At 36.9% G+C, this 16,349-nt stretch overlaps 1 protein-coding gene across 4 annotated transcripts in view; it reads left to right on the top strand.

Moving 5' to 3' along the window:
• The window catches only part of FAM214A (family with sequence similarity 214, member A), a 101,707-nt gene extending 85,733 nt beyond the window's left edge, over positions 1-15,974 (top strand). For 2 of the 4 annotated variants that reach the window (XM_011928640.1, XM_011928639.1), the window contains 4 exons: positions 2,617-2,775; positions 9,131-9,199; positions 11,432-11,631; positions 14,987-15,974. In XM_011928640.1, coding sequence (XP_011784030.1) covers positions 2,617-2,775; positions 9,131-9,199; positions 11,432-11,631; positions 14,987-15,140 — 582 coding nt within the window. In that variant the 3' untranslated portion in view covers positions 15,141-15,974. Of the gene's footprint in view, positions 1-2,616; positions 2,776-9,130; positions 9,295-11,431; positions 11,632-14,986 lie in introns of all 4 variants that reach the window. The other 2 variants (XR_001000306.1, XM_011928641.1) reach the window with 2 other exon arrangements.
• Positions 15,975-16,349: the final 375 nt, after the last annotated feature.

Here is a 16,349-nt window from a genome sequence, read left to right as displayed (position 1 = left end):
GTTAGCTCCTTTATTTTTTCATATAAATTTTAGAATCAGCTTGTCTATTTTCACAAAATAGCCTGCTGAGATTTTGTTTGGCTTACTTTAATATAGACCAATTGGAGGAAAATTGCCATCTTAAAAATATAAAGTCTTTCAGTCCATGAAATCTGTTTATTTAGATATTATTTTATTTCTTTCATCAGTGTTTTATAGTTTTAGCATGCATATCTCAGACATCTTTTTTTAAAAAATAGGGGTAGGGACTTTTCTCTGTTACCCAGGCTGGAGTGTAGCTGCATGATCATACCTCATTGCAGCCTCGATCTCTTGGGTTGAAGCATTCATCCCACGTCAGCTTCCCGAATAGCTAGGATTCCACGCTTGCACCACCACACCCAGCTAATTTTTTAAAAAATTTTTGTAGAAATAGGGCCTTGCTGTGTTTGCACAGGCTTTTCATAAACTCCTGGCCTCAAGCAGTCTACTCACCTCAGTCTCCCAAACTGCTGGGATTACAAGTGTGAGCCACCACGCCTAGCCCAGATTTTTTATATCTTTTTGTAGATGTATATATAAGTATTTCATGTTTTCTGGGATATTGTAACTTAAAAATTGTCAATTGTTCATTGCTAGTATTTTTAAATGAATGTATGTGTGTGTTATCTATAAAAAATCAGTGATCTTGTTCAACTCATTAATTTCAGTAGATTTTTAAAAATAATCCTTGGGATTTTTCTACGTAGACAATCTTGTCCTCTATAAATAGGGATAGTTTTGGCTTTTTATTTTCATGCCTTTTTTTTTTTTTTCTTGTCATACTGCACTGAGTGGGGCCTAGCATATGTGCTTGTGTATTAAATTTACAAAAATCTAAATTATCTCAGACACAGTCAGCAACTAATATTGGTCATTTGCCTTAATCCATAAACATTTTTGTATGTGCCTCTCCTATGAAAATTTTTTGCATCTTCAGAATGGACTTCTTATTTAGGAAACATTAGTTGAGTACTTACTATGTGCTAGGAATACAAAGTTTAAATGATAAAGTTCCTGCCTTAGAGATGTTTATTGTCTACTGGAGAAGGTGGGCATATAATTTACCCAGGAGGGTAAATAATTTATAAACTCAAGTAATTAGCATTGTAATAGAAGTTTCCAAGTACTTATATCTACTGTCTCTGCTAAAAAGGGATTGAGGAAAGCTTTACTGAGGAACTGTCATTTGAGCTTGGTCACAAAAGATGAGAAGGAATTTGCCGAGTAAATTTGTGCAGGAATCAGAGATTCTAGACAAAGGGAACTGCATGTGCAAAGGCACATGTGCAAATGTAAAAGAGCATGGCGATGTCGGAAAGGATCAACTGGAGCTGGAGCATGGGACTCTGTACATGTTGGGAGAGATGAAACAAAAGGCATGGTGGAGCTTAAGTGCTGTGCTATGAATGTTGACCTCATCCTATAGACAGCAGGAAACAAAGTTTTTAAGTGGTGGATGATACTATAAGCCTTTAAAAAAAAAAAAAGAACTCTGGCAGTACTACAGAGGATACACTACAGATAGAAAGACTAATTAGAAGATGTAGCGTTAATTTAGAGGAGAGGTTATGAGGATCACCTAAGTCACTAGGATAGTGGTGGTCGTGGGGATGGAGATGAGGCCATGAGACTGAGAGGTAAAATCAACAGGATATGGATTGCATTGATTAGAGGGCAAAAAGGAGATATAGAAGGTTGATTGTGACCCAGGTCATTTGGCTTTATCTTTTTGATCAGGAGATTAGAATTGCTGATATGTCACTGTTTCGCATTTAGACTACACAAACTTTTAGAATCATGAGGCTTTGTAGCATTTCTTTTCAGAGAATTAAAGGAATGCTACTCACGTTTCATGATGTATGCATATATGTGTTAATATATGTATATAAAATAAAGCTTGCAAAAAGTTTTATATGTTTCTCATAACTGGGAAGATAACCACTAAATTGTTAAAAGTACTTATCTCACTAAGTGACCTGGGGGGAGGGATGGATAAGGGCTTCTGTACTATTTCTGTACTTTTAACTTTTTATAAATGCATGTTTTTATGTTTTAAATTAAACAAAATAAAACTTGTCACATACTACAGTATTTATAAGAGAAGCAATTATTTCTTGGTTAGAATTATAAGTGCTTGACTTCATCTTTTAATGGAACTTCCATATATAACCTGTTAGGTTTTCAAGTGTTTCTCTGTGCCTAGCACCATGAATAGGCACTGCGAGGGATAAATACCTGCTCTGATAGAGCATATTTTTTAATTTACAGATATAAAAACAACATAGTAAATAATTAGGCCTAACTAATGCTGAAGTTGCAGGAGAATTCAGTGTGAATTGGAATAGTGAGAGAAGACCAAACTGTTGTAGGATGGTAGAAGACTGATGGGAGATGGAGTTGACTTCAAGTCAGATGAAAAGCAGAAATAAGGACATGGCAATGGTAACAACCACTGTCCCAGTGCTAGAAAGCTTAGTAATATATTTCTTTTTATCACTTCTCTGCCTTTAGGCTAAGTGTATATTTCTTTAAATAGAAAAAAAATGAATGTGTTAGCTTTTTAAATTGAGTTATAAAAATTATTTTGTCTTCCAGGAATCTGTCTTGAACTATCGTTTAGATCCTCTCGGCATTGTTGATGGTTTTACTGCCGAGGTAGGGGCAAGTGGTGCTTTCTGCCCCACACATTTGACTCTTCCAGTTGAAGTGTCATTCTACAGTGTTTCAGATGACAATGCTCCCTCTCCTTATATGGCAAGTATTTTTTATATTGTGTGTTTTCCTGCCAAATCAACCAACTTAATGACAAATTTCTTTAAGTGCTTTGGTGCAATATTTGAAAGTATAAATCACTTCCTAAGAGCTGAGTACAAACTAACATGCCAAAATATTACCTCACGACTTCTTTCTAAGCTAGTTCAAACAACAGATAACCTCTTTTGCATTTAAGGATGGTAGTAAAAATGTACTTATTTCTCTTTGTCTTGAAAAAATGGTAAAAATCGATTAGTGACACTGTGATTCCATGGTGCTGAGTTCACACACATTCTCAAATGCTTACTGTGCACTCGGCCCTCCAGTCCTACAAGGCTTTGGTGACATAAGGCTTCTGTAGGGCCCTTTTACTCCCTTTTCTCCTGTTTGGTTTGGTTTGTCTTTGGGCCTGTTCTTTTGTAATCCTAGGGTTTTTTTTTTTTTTTTGGATAGGCTCTCACTCTGTTGCCTAGACTGGAGTGCAGTGGTACAGTCATAGCCCACTGCAGCCTCAAACTTCTGGCCTCAAACCATCCTCCTGCCTTGGAGCTCCTAAGTAGCTGGGTCTGCAAATATGCGCCGCCATGCCTAGCTCATTTTTATGTTTTGTAGAGGCAGGGCCTCCCTATGTTGCCCAGGCTGGTCTTGAACTCCTGGCCTCAAGCAGACCTCCCACTTTGGCCTTCCAAGTGTTGGAATTACAGGCATGAGCCACCACAACTGGCCTAATCCTAGAGTTCTTTAGGATACTAGCTACTTCAGACTCATGCTAATGTCTTAATGGAGAGTGAAGTAACTAAGAGGAGTTAGAGCAAGTTTGTCTGGCCCACAGCCCACATGCAACCCAGGAAAGCTTTGAATGTAACCCAACACAAATTTGTAAACATTCTTAAAACATTATGAGATTTTTTTGTGATTTTTTCTTTTTTTTAGCTCATCAGCTGTTGTTAGTGTTAGTACATTTTATGTGTGACCCAAGACAATTATTCTTCTGCCAGTGTGGCCCAGGGAAGCCAAAGATGGGACACCTCTGAGTTACAATGTTGAGCCTTAAGATCAATTTATGATTTCACCTTTCTGATTTTTTTCTATTCCAATGGCTTGTGGATAATATAAGCATTCATTTGCAAAAACGATACTGAGTACTAGTATATGATTAGTATCAGCCCTCTTCCAAAAGACAAAGAGAGGTAAGTAGCTAGCCATGCAGGTCTGTAAAAAGTTGACAGTGATGGTATCAAATATGGAGTCAAATCTGGGTTTTCATGTTAGGTGTTACTTTTGAGAAATGCAGATTACTGTAGGCATTGAACATTATAGCCTAGTCTTGCTTGAATTTCTTAACTTACTACCTGGCCCAACTGCTTCCTCTCCTAACACGCCTCTCTCCAACCTTCTAGGTTTTCAAGGACATTAGTAACAAGGACTTTTGTTATTAAATAAAAGCTGTAAAAAGGGACATCTATATAATTGAGAAACAACAGAGAGGAAAGGAAGCTACTCTTAGGAACCTATATGTGACCTACTCATTATTGGCCCAGTTTCCTCAAGGAAAGCTTACTCCATTCTAAGGGTGAAGATTTTAGTCAAGAGCTTGATTAGTGTTTCACACTTTGATAGAAAAAGCATAGTGGTGTCTGCTTGTTTATTCAAAATTTTCTTTTCCCAACAACATTCACATCTGTGGGTCATAAGCATAAAGATGCCCAGCATAGGTTATTATCGAAAGAAGAGGCCCCCCTTCACAAACCTGCCCAGTTATTACATATGCTACCTGTTCATTTACCATAGAAAGATGTACCCACTTTTCAGAATTATTTTGGAAAAAATAATTTTGGACAGTTAATGAAATGGAAAGTACCACTGAGATAAGTTTAATACCAGAATAAATGCATATCATACTCAAATACTTACAGTATGAGAGTATATCTACAGCCTGTTTACCTTACCAGGACATCAAGAATCTCATCAGTTTCACACCTTTTATTGGCATGTAGTAATAGAGGATGGAAAGATAAGGTCTAAAATACTGTGATCTGTCCATGTGCAGTGGCTCATGCCTGAATCCCAGCATTTTGGGAGGCTGAGGTGGGCAGATCACCTGAGGCCCGCAGATCGCCTAAGGCCAAGAGTTCAAGACCAGCCTGGTCAACATGGTGAAACCCTGTCTCTACTAACAATACAAAAAATTAGCTGGGCATGGTGGCACACGCCTGTAATACCAGCTACTTGGGAGGCTAAGGCAGGAGAATCGCTTGAATCCAGGAGGCGGAGGTTGCAGTGAGCCGAGATCGCATCATTGCACTCCAGCCTGGGTTACAAGAGCAAAACTCTGTCTCAAAATAAATAAATAAAATAAAATACTGTGATCTGTCATTAGTGAACAGAGTCCCTGTTGGCCATTAGGATGGCTTGGAAACAAGATAAAAGGGTAAACTGGCTGAAAATCAGCTCATATAAATATCTTTGATGGAAATTAATGAGCAAAAGGTAATTTGAACTATGCTTTTAAAAAGCAAAACAGCATTAATCTTTTACCTTAGTTGATGTCTAAAAAATGAATGATTGGGAGATAAAAGATTTTATCACTCCAGAAAGTACTAGAGTTGTACACACAGATGATTGCAGATCATTGAATAGATATTGGCAAGGGTATGAATCAGGTTACTGAATTTAATCTATCCTTTTGAGAATCTCTGATTTTCTTTTCTCTGATAACATTCTTCAATCAACTATCCCGTTTATATTTTTCCTATGAAAAAATTAGAATATTTTCAAAAAATAGTTTGTATTTTTCTATTAAAAGTTTACTTATTAGGAATGCATTCTTTTTGCAAATGACCCAGTCCCAGTGTTTCCTGCTATGGATTAATTTTGTTCCTCAGGGAATATTCTTTATACTTTTGTAGTTGAGTCTGTTTTCAAAGAACTGGTTATGTTTTGGTAAGACTATGCATATCACAGACCAGCAGGGCGAAGACATAAAGCTCCTATTTGTTACTCTTATAATAACCTTGTTACTCTGATAATAATTTTGGGACGTCTTATCACAGATTATACAAATGACTCACACGGGTAAAATTTTAGCACAGAAAATCCTATCTTTGTGGTATAGAGGTGGTATAGGATTTCTCATTAAATGATTCCTTAAAGATTAACTCAAAGCCATATATTATTATTCTCCGGTTGGGAGTTAGTGGTAAAAATGTTCTCCAAGTGTTATATGACAACACTTAGCTGTCTAGAAACTGTTGTATTGTGAAACCAGGCAGAAATATCTAAGGCAAGTGTGCCAGTGGCAAATTTATAATATGACTTTCATTATAATATTATCAGGGCCACATATGATTTCCTTTCATTTGTAATTAACCAGATCAAGATATATTTCTTTCAGTTTTCCACTTATTTGTGCATATTCACTATTCCATAATAATTTGAGGAATTTTTGTATAAGATTTTGACCATATTTATTTTAACCCTACTATTCCATTTTAAAATCCCAGAAGAAAGGCCAGGCATGGTGGCTCACACCTGTAATCCCAGCACTTTGGGATGCTGGGGCAGGCGGATACCTTGAGGTCAGGAGTTCAAGACCAGCCTGGCCAACATGGTAAAACCCCATCTCTACTAAAAGCACAAAAATTAGCTGGGTGTGGTGGTGGGTGCCTGTAATACCAGCTACTCGGGAGGCTGAGGTACAAGAATCGCTTGAACCCAGGAGGCAGAGGTTGCACTAAGCCAAGATTGTGCCACTGCACTCCAGTCTTTATGACAGAACGAGGCTCCATCTCAAAAAAAAGAAAAACAAAAATACCAGAAGAAAATGTGTTTTTCTCTTTTGTGTTAAATATGGTAACTTTTCGTAGGTATTAATATTAATATGCTGATCAGTTAAAATGATGAAATTATTACAATAATGATGAATAATAATAAAATTCCAAATAATTTCCCAGTCCCTTTCTAAAATTCCTAACTTGCCAATGCTACTAGTCTTAACATTGCTTACAAATTGTTTTAAATTATTGCCTTAAACTTTATGGTTTTTTTCAAAAAGCTATTTTTTTAAATAAATTGATTTAGTTACTGTTACTGTGTTCTAAAAACTATTGGAATTGAATGTATTAAAGGAAGCGAGTATAAACTTGGTAGTAGTTGCTCTACCACTTTTACTGTATGTATTTGGTGGGGAGGCCGATGGCTGGCAAGGAAGAATGGTAGTATATTACATGTAGTTATGTGATTTTAAAGATAGCTATTATTTAGGTATATTTTACTTTTTCTTTCTGAAACTAGGAAGAAGACGCATATAATATACCTTTTTCATGTAGAGTAAATAGCCACATTGTGCTCATTAAAAAAAAAAGTAGGAGTACCTCATTAGGCATGTAGGGCAGATTGTAAGAGATAAATTGTTTCATTGCTGTTTTGGTTAGGGTTGCAGTTTGTTGATGTGTTTTCATGCTTTAAATAACCACTTGACAAATCTGATTTGTCAAGAACCACGTATGTGTTAACCTTAATGTGTTAATTTAATAATCTGATGTCAAGTGTTGTTCACTTGATGTTGAGGAATCCATATGTCAGAATGTGGCTTTCCCTTTTACCTTTATCCACTCCTTTTTACTTCCTAACCCTGGAACCCAACAGAGAGATGTCACCTAATAGGACAGTCCTGTTTTATATTTGCTTTTACATAAGTTTGGCATGTACGATGTATAATAATGGAATCATGAAATGTAGAACATACAGTTCTCCTTAACTACCTTAACTGCTTGAAAGAAAAGTATTATCCCAGTTAACATAAATGCATCAGCATTCATTTTTTAAAGCTCTTTAAGTATCACAGGCTGGGCACGGTGGGTCACGCCTGTGATCCTAGCACTTTGGGTGGCAGAGGCGGGTGGATCACCTGAGGTCAGGAGTTTGAGACCAGCCTGGACAACATGGTAGCACACCCCCCCCCCACCCGCCAACTGCTATCTCTACTAAAAATACAAAAATTAGCTGGGCGTGATGGTGAGCGCCTATAGTCCCAGCTACTTGGGCGGCTGAGACAGAAGAATCGCTTGAACCTGGGAGGCAAGGGTTGCAGTGAGCCGAGATCACTCCAGTGCACTCCAGCCTCGGTGACAGAGTGAGACAGCGTCTCAAAAAAAAAAAAAGTATCACAATTACCACCGATAGTCATTTGGTTATCCTAGTTATTGATCATCCTGGTTATTGAGAAACTTTTACACATTCCGTTTGAACTTACCTTGTTTTAACATACGCTTTTTCCCCATTGATTGGATTTTGCAGTAATGAGAACATCCTGAGAAAAACTACTTCATATACTGGAGCAGGGCTCCCAAACCTTAATGTAAATTGATATCATCTGGAGAATCTTGTTAAACTGTATATTTGACTTCGTAAGGTCTGGGAAGAGGCCAGACATTTCACAGTCCTAACGAGTTCACAGGTGATGCTGATGATGCTCATCTGAGGATCGTTCTTTGAGTACTAGACCAACTGGAGGACTCCTAATATCCTCTTTTAGACTTCTCTAATGAAATGACCCTCATTTAGCTTTAACCTTGACTCAAATCAACTCTCAATCCATTGTGTTCTGATTTAGAATCAATTTGGATTCTTAGATTCCTTAATAAGTAAATGACCAAACAAAAGCAAAATACCTTAATAATATCCAGATTAAAACACAACATAAGATTGTTTCTGAAGAAATATTTTAGGAAGGTGAGATTTTATAGCTTTACTATAGAACATTCCACAGCCTGAAAGTTACTGATTTAACTTTCATTTTCCACATTTTGTCTTAAACATCTCTTATCCCATAAAGTAGTACCAGGCAGGAACTACAGACTTCCAAATTCCTTTTTTATTTTTTTTCTGTCTTTATTCAGAAATCCAGATATGTAACTTAACTCCCAGACTGAAGAATTGACTTTATTTTTGGCCAAGACTTACTTTCCTACACTTGTGACTTTTTACATGCCCAAAGACCAATAAATTACTTGCTTCTTCATTTCCCCTCTCCCTCAAGATACATGGAAAGGGTCCTGTTACCTTCCTTCATTTCCTTTTTAGTTAGGAACTCCTTACTTTTATTCCTATATCTTAATAGTAATTTTGAGTGCTGTGGCCATTGATGTTATATATTCTTTATAGTGACATCACCAGGAAGAACAGTAAAGTGTTTCCTTAGGGGTAGAAACATAGAATGTATCTCTATTAATTCAATATGAATGTTTTTCCATAGAAATAGAATTCTGAAATTTTAATAAATTACATGAGTTATTTTAGTCTTTTATGTACATATGCATCAGTTTGTACTCAATTTGTCTTCTTTTATTTAAAGGGTGTGATTACTTTAGAGTCCCTTGGTAAAAGGGGTTATCGAGTACCTCCTTCAGGAACAATACAAGTGGTATGTGTTTTATAGCCTACAATTGCAATAATCATTCTCTCACATACATATAGAACTTAGCCCTTTCTCCTGCTACTGCTGCTGCAACAACTTTGGTAAGTAACAGTGGGGCTGCAGCTTTGTTTGGAGTTTCCCTGCTCTGCCCCAGGAATGACCATTTGGGGACCTCCATAAAAGGAAAGCATTAATAAGCTAATCAAGGTGAATACTTAAGAAAAATAGCATATGACAGTTTGCATAACTTCAATAGGGCTCTTTTCAGTATATTTAGAACCTAATATTACTGGTGCCTTCTTTTTAATAAACCAGATTGAGACGAACCTATTTAAAAGGAGATCCCAAATATTAGAATTGCTTTGGCAGGAAAACTTGAGAAACAAAATTATTTTATTTCTAATAATTTCTAAAATTGATTTAATGAGATGACCACACAAAGCAGAAATATAGTCTGACAGATGTCAGGGCAGAGAAGGCATCATTCCTTTTGGTCTAGGCATTGATCTTTTGGCTCAGAGTCCTCCTATCTCAGAACAGTCTTTCATCAGCCCTGGTCTAGGGTTCTGAGAAGAAGAATCTAATATTAAGGCCAGCTTGAAATTGAGTTCACTCTAGATCTGACCCAGCATAATCCTGCAAGCCCTCAAATCTATTACAGAGTTTGCAGACTGAAAGAGAGTCTAGCTAAGGCTTGCTCCTCATTCCCAGGATTTGACCTAATCCAGCAAGCCTTTTTATGACCTTTGACCTCAGTGTGTTCAGTACTTTGTCAGATCACTTTTACTCATCATCATTGTTCCAATACTGCAAGGAGTCTGTACATTTATTTCCTATCACACAGGAATGAAACAGAACTATGTAATATGTGTACGTGTGTGTGTGTGTATATATATATATATACACATATATAGTGATACATATTTAAATAAGTTTTACTGAGGAGGAATTACCACAAGAATACTACAAGTAAACCAATTTCTTGAAGTAAAGGAGTGACAGTGTTCTCTTGCCTTTGGCTGTGGAGCTCATGAGAAAGTGTGGGTCAGCAGAAAGCTAGCTGTCAGTTGTGATCATAGTGAAGCATAAACTCGGAGGTAACACATTCACCTCTTGTTTGGAGATTGCCAACTTTAGTGGTTAATTATAAGTATGAAATGTGGGTATGTCTTCTATCCCGTGTACAGTTTAACTGTGTATAAACATGATTTGAACTCCTGGCTTATGAGGTGTGGTTGTTGAATTATATTAGCCTTAATCTTAAGACTCACTAGATTTCAAAAATTGGATTATGATATTGATATATTTCTCATTTTGATTCAGTGAGTGATGTCCAGTGCCACGGATGAGCTTCTGAAAGCATGGGTACCAAGTTACCTATTGATGTGTTGGTAATTTGGTTAAAGTCAGATCAGCAGCTTGGGGTTTTGTTTAAAAATGAGTACTTTAAAAATAATATTCCTTCAAGTATTCATAACCAAGCAACAATTGAATTTAATTCAGTCGTCACCATGGATATATATTTTGGTCTATAATGATATTGAGGATTTTTTTTAAAGCTTAGTTTTGCTACAGATTTTGAAATGATTCCATGCATGAGTAAATGAAGTATTAAGCCTACTTTAGATCTAATATTAATAGATCTAGTGAGCTTTGTTTTCTAAACTTGGGGAAATGTTCAGATAGGAAAAAGTCTCTTCTTTGAGCACCTATTTTAAATTTTATAGTAACCACATGTCCCTAAGACATCAAACATGCTAATTTTACTGAGCTTGTATTTTTATTTGAAATATTCTATTTGGTATTAAAATGTGAGAAAAATTAAAACTCAGTTTTGAGAAGTTTGAAGTTGATACTCTTTAGCAAAGCTATTATGTTTGAAATAATTGAACTGGAATATTTTAACCCAATAAGGATGTATTTTGCTTAAGCCAGTAGAACTATTCCTTAGAGTTACTCCTCTGAACAAGGAGTAAAATGTATACATATGAAATTTGTGACTAAAGATTTTGATTTTTACTGGACCTTATATTATTGTAAAACAAAAAATTGAACCTTTTAAAAAATACTGAATATTATTTCATAAACTTTTGAAATTTTGTTAATTTTAGTCCCTGAAACTGAATTATATTCAGTGGTATTGTTGTTTAAAATCTTGTTTGATTATTGGCACAATCATTCTGAGTCACATCAACAAATCACTATTTTTAAGGAATAATTTCTATATTGTTTCTTCAGACCTTATTTAATCCTAATAAGACTGTGGTGAAGATGTTTGTTGTGATATATGATTTACGAGATATGCCAGCCAATCATCAGACATTCCTACGACAAAGAACTTTTTCTGTACCTGTTAAACAAGAAGTGAAGAGAAGTGTTAATAAAGAGAACATCCGACACACAGAAGAACGGTTATTACGCTACCTCATACATCTGAGGTAATGCTTCAAATTAATATGAAAATGTTACTTTAGAACAACTCTGAAATTTTTAGTTTTTTTTTTTTTAAACTGCGACTGTAACTAGACCAGTGTCCCTTGGGACTTTGCTTAGCTTGGGGACTCTTGATGATGTGCCAAGATGCCGAAAGTACATGGCATACCTTCCTGTGGTTGTTATTACTTGTTGAATTAAGGAAGTTTTCATTTATAGCTGTTTAATATAAAATATTATGCCAAAACAAATGCATCTGGGGCAATGAAACACATTTTCTAAACGAATACTATTTAAAAATGTAATACGAGGGCCGGGTGCAGTGGCTCACACCTGTAATTCCAGCACTTTGGGAGGCCGAGGTGGGCGGATCATCTTCAGGAGTTTGAGACCAGCCTGGCCAACATAGTGAAACCCTGTCTGTACTAAAAATACAGAAATTACCTGGGCGTGGTGGTGGGCTCCTGTAATCCCAGCTACTCAGGAGGCTGAGGCAAGAGAATCGCTTGAACCCGGGAGGTGGAAGTTGCAGTGAGCTAAGATCACACCATTGGACTCCAGCCTGGTGACAAGAGTGAGACTCTGTCTCAAAAAAAAAAAGTAATACGAGCCATATAAATCATTCTATATTTTTCTTTTTCTTTTTTTTTTTTTTTTTTTGAGACGGAGTCTTACTCCATTGCCAGGCTGGAGTGCAGTGGCGCAATCTTGGCTCACTGCAACCTCCGCCTCCTGGGTTCAAGTGATTCTCCTGCCTTAGCCTCCCGAGTAGCTGGGACCACAGGTGCCCACCACCACACCCAGCTAAATTTTTGTATTTTTAGTAGACACGGGGTTTCACTATGTTGGCCAGGATGGTCTCAATCTCTTGACCTCTTGATCCACCCGCCTCCGCCTCCCAAAGTGCTGGGATTACAGGCATGAGTCACCACGCCCAGCCAAATCATTCTATATTTTTCAATAGCCATGTTTAAAAAGTAATAAACAGGTAAATTAATATGTTTTATTTAGCTCAGCCTATCCAAATTTTACCATTTGAATATATAACTGATATAAAAATTATCAATGAGATATTTAATATCACTAACTCCTTGAAATCAAGTATGCATTTTACACTTAAATTTGAGCCAGCTACATTTCAAATGCTCAGTAACCACATATGGCTAATGGCTACTGTATTGGAAAGAGAAGTTCTTAAACTTCATTCATTTCTTCAACTGATATTTATGGGCCAGGTGTGCTTCTAGACACTAGCAAAACAGCAGTGACAAAAATCTGCTCTCGTAGAGCTTATACTCTAGTCCTTCCATTATAAATATCTTTCCCTCTAACTTTTACTACCCAACTCATGGTTCAAGGTTGTGAGAAGCCACTTGTTTGCTCTTGAGGTCAAAGTTGTCAGTATACCAGGGTAAGGTTTTCAGCCCTGAAATCCTAGTTTAGCTCTCAGGATCAGTGAGCGAATTGATTGGTTAAAAGAGGCCTCAGTAGACTTTTGCCTGTAACTCTGTTTCTAATAATTTTCTGATCCCTTCCATAGAAAGTCCTCAGTCACATCAGTGATGTTTATCTTAGACTAACTCCTTATAGTAAGGAGTGTTACTCATCAGGAGGAGTCAGCTTTCATCTGGGGTCCAGGCAGAAGACTTCTTCAATCTGTTATTGCTGATGGTGACCACCTGCTATCTTTCTTTATATATGCCTTGCAGTGGTGATCTGGAGTGAAAAAGCAGCGAGCTGTACACTTAAGTCCCATACATGAAAGTCTGTTAATTATTCTTCCCAAAGCACTATTTAATTAGTTCTTTCATCTCAGTCTTCTGCCTGTTGTTCTGTATGCAAAAAGACATGTTCAGCCAACATAATGTATTTAAACCAAACCTGATACTACCTGTAAGCCACATGAGAAATGTTACACAGATTGTGGGAATGAAAAATCTATGAAAAACAGACTTGGAAAGTTTTTAAAAAACATGGTATGGCCAGGCGCGATGGCTCACACCTATAATCCCAGCACTCTGGGAGGCCGAGGCGGGCGATCACCTGAGGTCAGGAGCTCAAGACCAACCTGGCCAACATGGTGAAACCCTATCTCTACTAAAAATACAAAAATTAGTCAGGTGTGGTGGTGGACGCCTGTAATCCTAGCTCCTCAGGAAGCTGAGGCAGGAGAATTACTTGAACCTGGGAGGCAGAAGTTGTAGTGAGCTGAGATCGTGCCACTGCACTCCAGCCTGAGCAAAGGAGCAAGACTCTGTCTCATAAATGAATGAGTGAATAAATGAATGACATGGTATGAAATTGCAGACTATGAGAATACCTCCCAAACTAGAAAAAGATTCAACCCTCTCTGGTTAAACTTGCATTTGACACCATTCCTCTTGAAGTTTAACAACCATAGCTAATTGTAACCAATACTGGCCAGAGTAAAAATCAGCCACCTTAGCTTTTATAATCTCCACATAATGACAGGACACTTTAAAGAAACCTTTTTAGGGAAAACGGTATACTTCCCAAAGAATGTTCTCTTCAGTTTGGGAAGGTGAAAAACTGCAGAGGAGGGAAGAGTGAGCCCAGTCAGAGCCAGTCTGCTTTAACATACAGAGCTGTAACCACTACATCTTTCAGCGAGTTCAGGAGTAAAATCCACAAACCCAGAGAGTATTTATGCTATGCCAAGGGAAAAACAAAGAGACGTTAGCACTACAGGGTATGTTTGTCTATTTGGTAGGTAAGTTAATGTGAGTGAAGATTCCAAATCCCTGCACTGTGTTACAGATACTAGCAGTGGATAGAAACAGTTTCATATACGGTTTTGATAGCCATTTTCATTTTACTGCTAACTTTTCTCTTGACTTTTGATGGTGGCTGGGTTTTACTTAGCCTAGCCACTGTTGATTATAGTTTTTTATCATCTACCCCAAATCATGGGAGGCTAAGTTGTGTGAAATGGGTCTGTGAAGCTAGAAGATGCCAGGGCTACAGAGCCCAAATGTAATGTTACTGAGTAATGTGAGTGAACTGCCACGTGAACCTGCAGATGAGGAAAGGTGCGTGTACTGTGGAGTCAGGGAGGAAAAGTAAGATTCTATTTGACACTCAAGATTTACAGGAAGAAGCATCTCAGGCATTGAGGGAAGGAAAAGGAGCATGAGGTATTTAGGGAATGGTAAGAGAACAATGTTTAAATAAAAGCATATGCTTTGGTCTTTAGAAAAGGCCTTAAATATCATGTTAAATAGTTAGTGTTGACCTAATATTGTAGCAAGATTAGTTCTTCCTGCTTTCAAATTTTAATTATTCTAGTTTATTTTAAAAACTCATTCTCTGAAATGTTTTATATTTTGTTTATTTGTTTAGGTTCCAGAGTTCTAAATCTGGAAAGATCTACCTCCATAGAGATGTACGGCTCCTGTTCTCTAGAAAGTCAATGGAGGTTGATAGCGGTGCTGCATATGAACTCAAATCTTACACTGAATCGCCAACAAACCCTCAGTTTTCACCAAGATGTTGATAAGGAGTGATGATTTAAAGTATTTACTCAGTACCCAAGTTTGCAAGTAAAAATTAGCATAGAATGGAGTGTACCAAATTAACAATCAGGAGAGTGGATCCTCTCCCGTTATCCTGGACCAGTTTTTATGAAAGGATTCCTGAAATGAAATCCATATATTCCATGTAGACTGGAAAAACTCATGTCCTGATACTTTTTGTACTGTTGAAACCACTTCATTGGACGTGTTGCAATAGCAAAACCCCCAGTTAGGTTAGTGTTTACACATTTTATTTCTCAGTTATTTAATATTTAATGTTTTCCTTAATACTCAAGTGATGTTTGTCTCTAGTGTTCTAATGTAGCACAAATCCTATGTAAAATCATACTATGTATTTTTGACATTAATGTTGAAATCTGAAATATATGCACAAGTCTTTAATTTTGTGTGATGTGTTAAGTGCTGTTCATTTAAGTTATTAAAAATGAGAATAAAATGTTGAGCTTCTTTAAAATTAACACACTATGCAAGCATGTGTACTTCTTATATCTCTCATGTTTAGTTTTTATAACACCATATCCAGGTTGCTATCTCACACAGTAGCCCTTTAACCTATTGTATTAGCAGTGCAATGTGGACTAAGCTGCTTCACATTCCCTTTGCAAGTTCAGATCATCATGCCCATTCATAGCCAGGATTCCTATCCCCCAAACAGTTCTATTTTTCCTTAATCACTGCTATAGAGTCTTTACATTAAATTACTGTCCTATGCTAGATAATTTTCTCAAACTGTTAAAAGAATATGTACTTTGGAAACAAATTAGTATTTATATTGTAAATATATGCAAAAAAAAACTAAGAAACGTGTACTTGGCTTTTATTTGTAGATGAGACATTTATGTGATTGAGTGAATTAGCCATTAGGCATTTTCATTCTAGCTGTACAGCTGCAAAGAGGGAGGGGGAAGATGTCTTGAGTCTTGTTCCCAGTTTATCACTAAGCACATCAAAAGTCTGTCTTCCAACACCCTTGGAAAAAACGGTGGTTTTTAGATGTTTGTGCTCAGACAGTGGGCAACAGCAGATTAAATAACAAGGCAAAAATACAATACTAGGAATGCTGGTAGAAATCTATGACTGCAAGTTAAAAAAACATACCACTCAAGTAGGCCAGACCCAGGAGACTTGGGAATCTAGAACCTGGTAAGCAGTCTGGAATTGGGAAAGGG

Source organism: Colobus angolensis, unplaced genomic scaffold (assembly GCF_000951035.1).
Source record: "Colobus angolensis palliatus isolate OR3802 unplaced genomic scaffold, Cang.pa_1.0 Scaffold78, whole genome shotgun sequence".
Taxonomy (NCBI): Eukaryota; Metazoa; Chordata; class Mammalia; order Primates; family Cercopithecidae; genus Colobus; species Colobus angolensis.
Note: the sequence above shows the minus strand (reverse complement) of the source record. Positions and strands in the feature narration are given on the sequence as shown.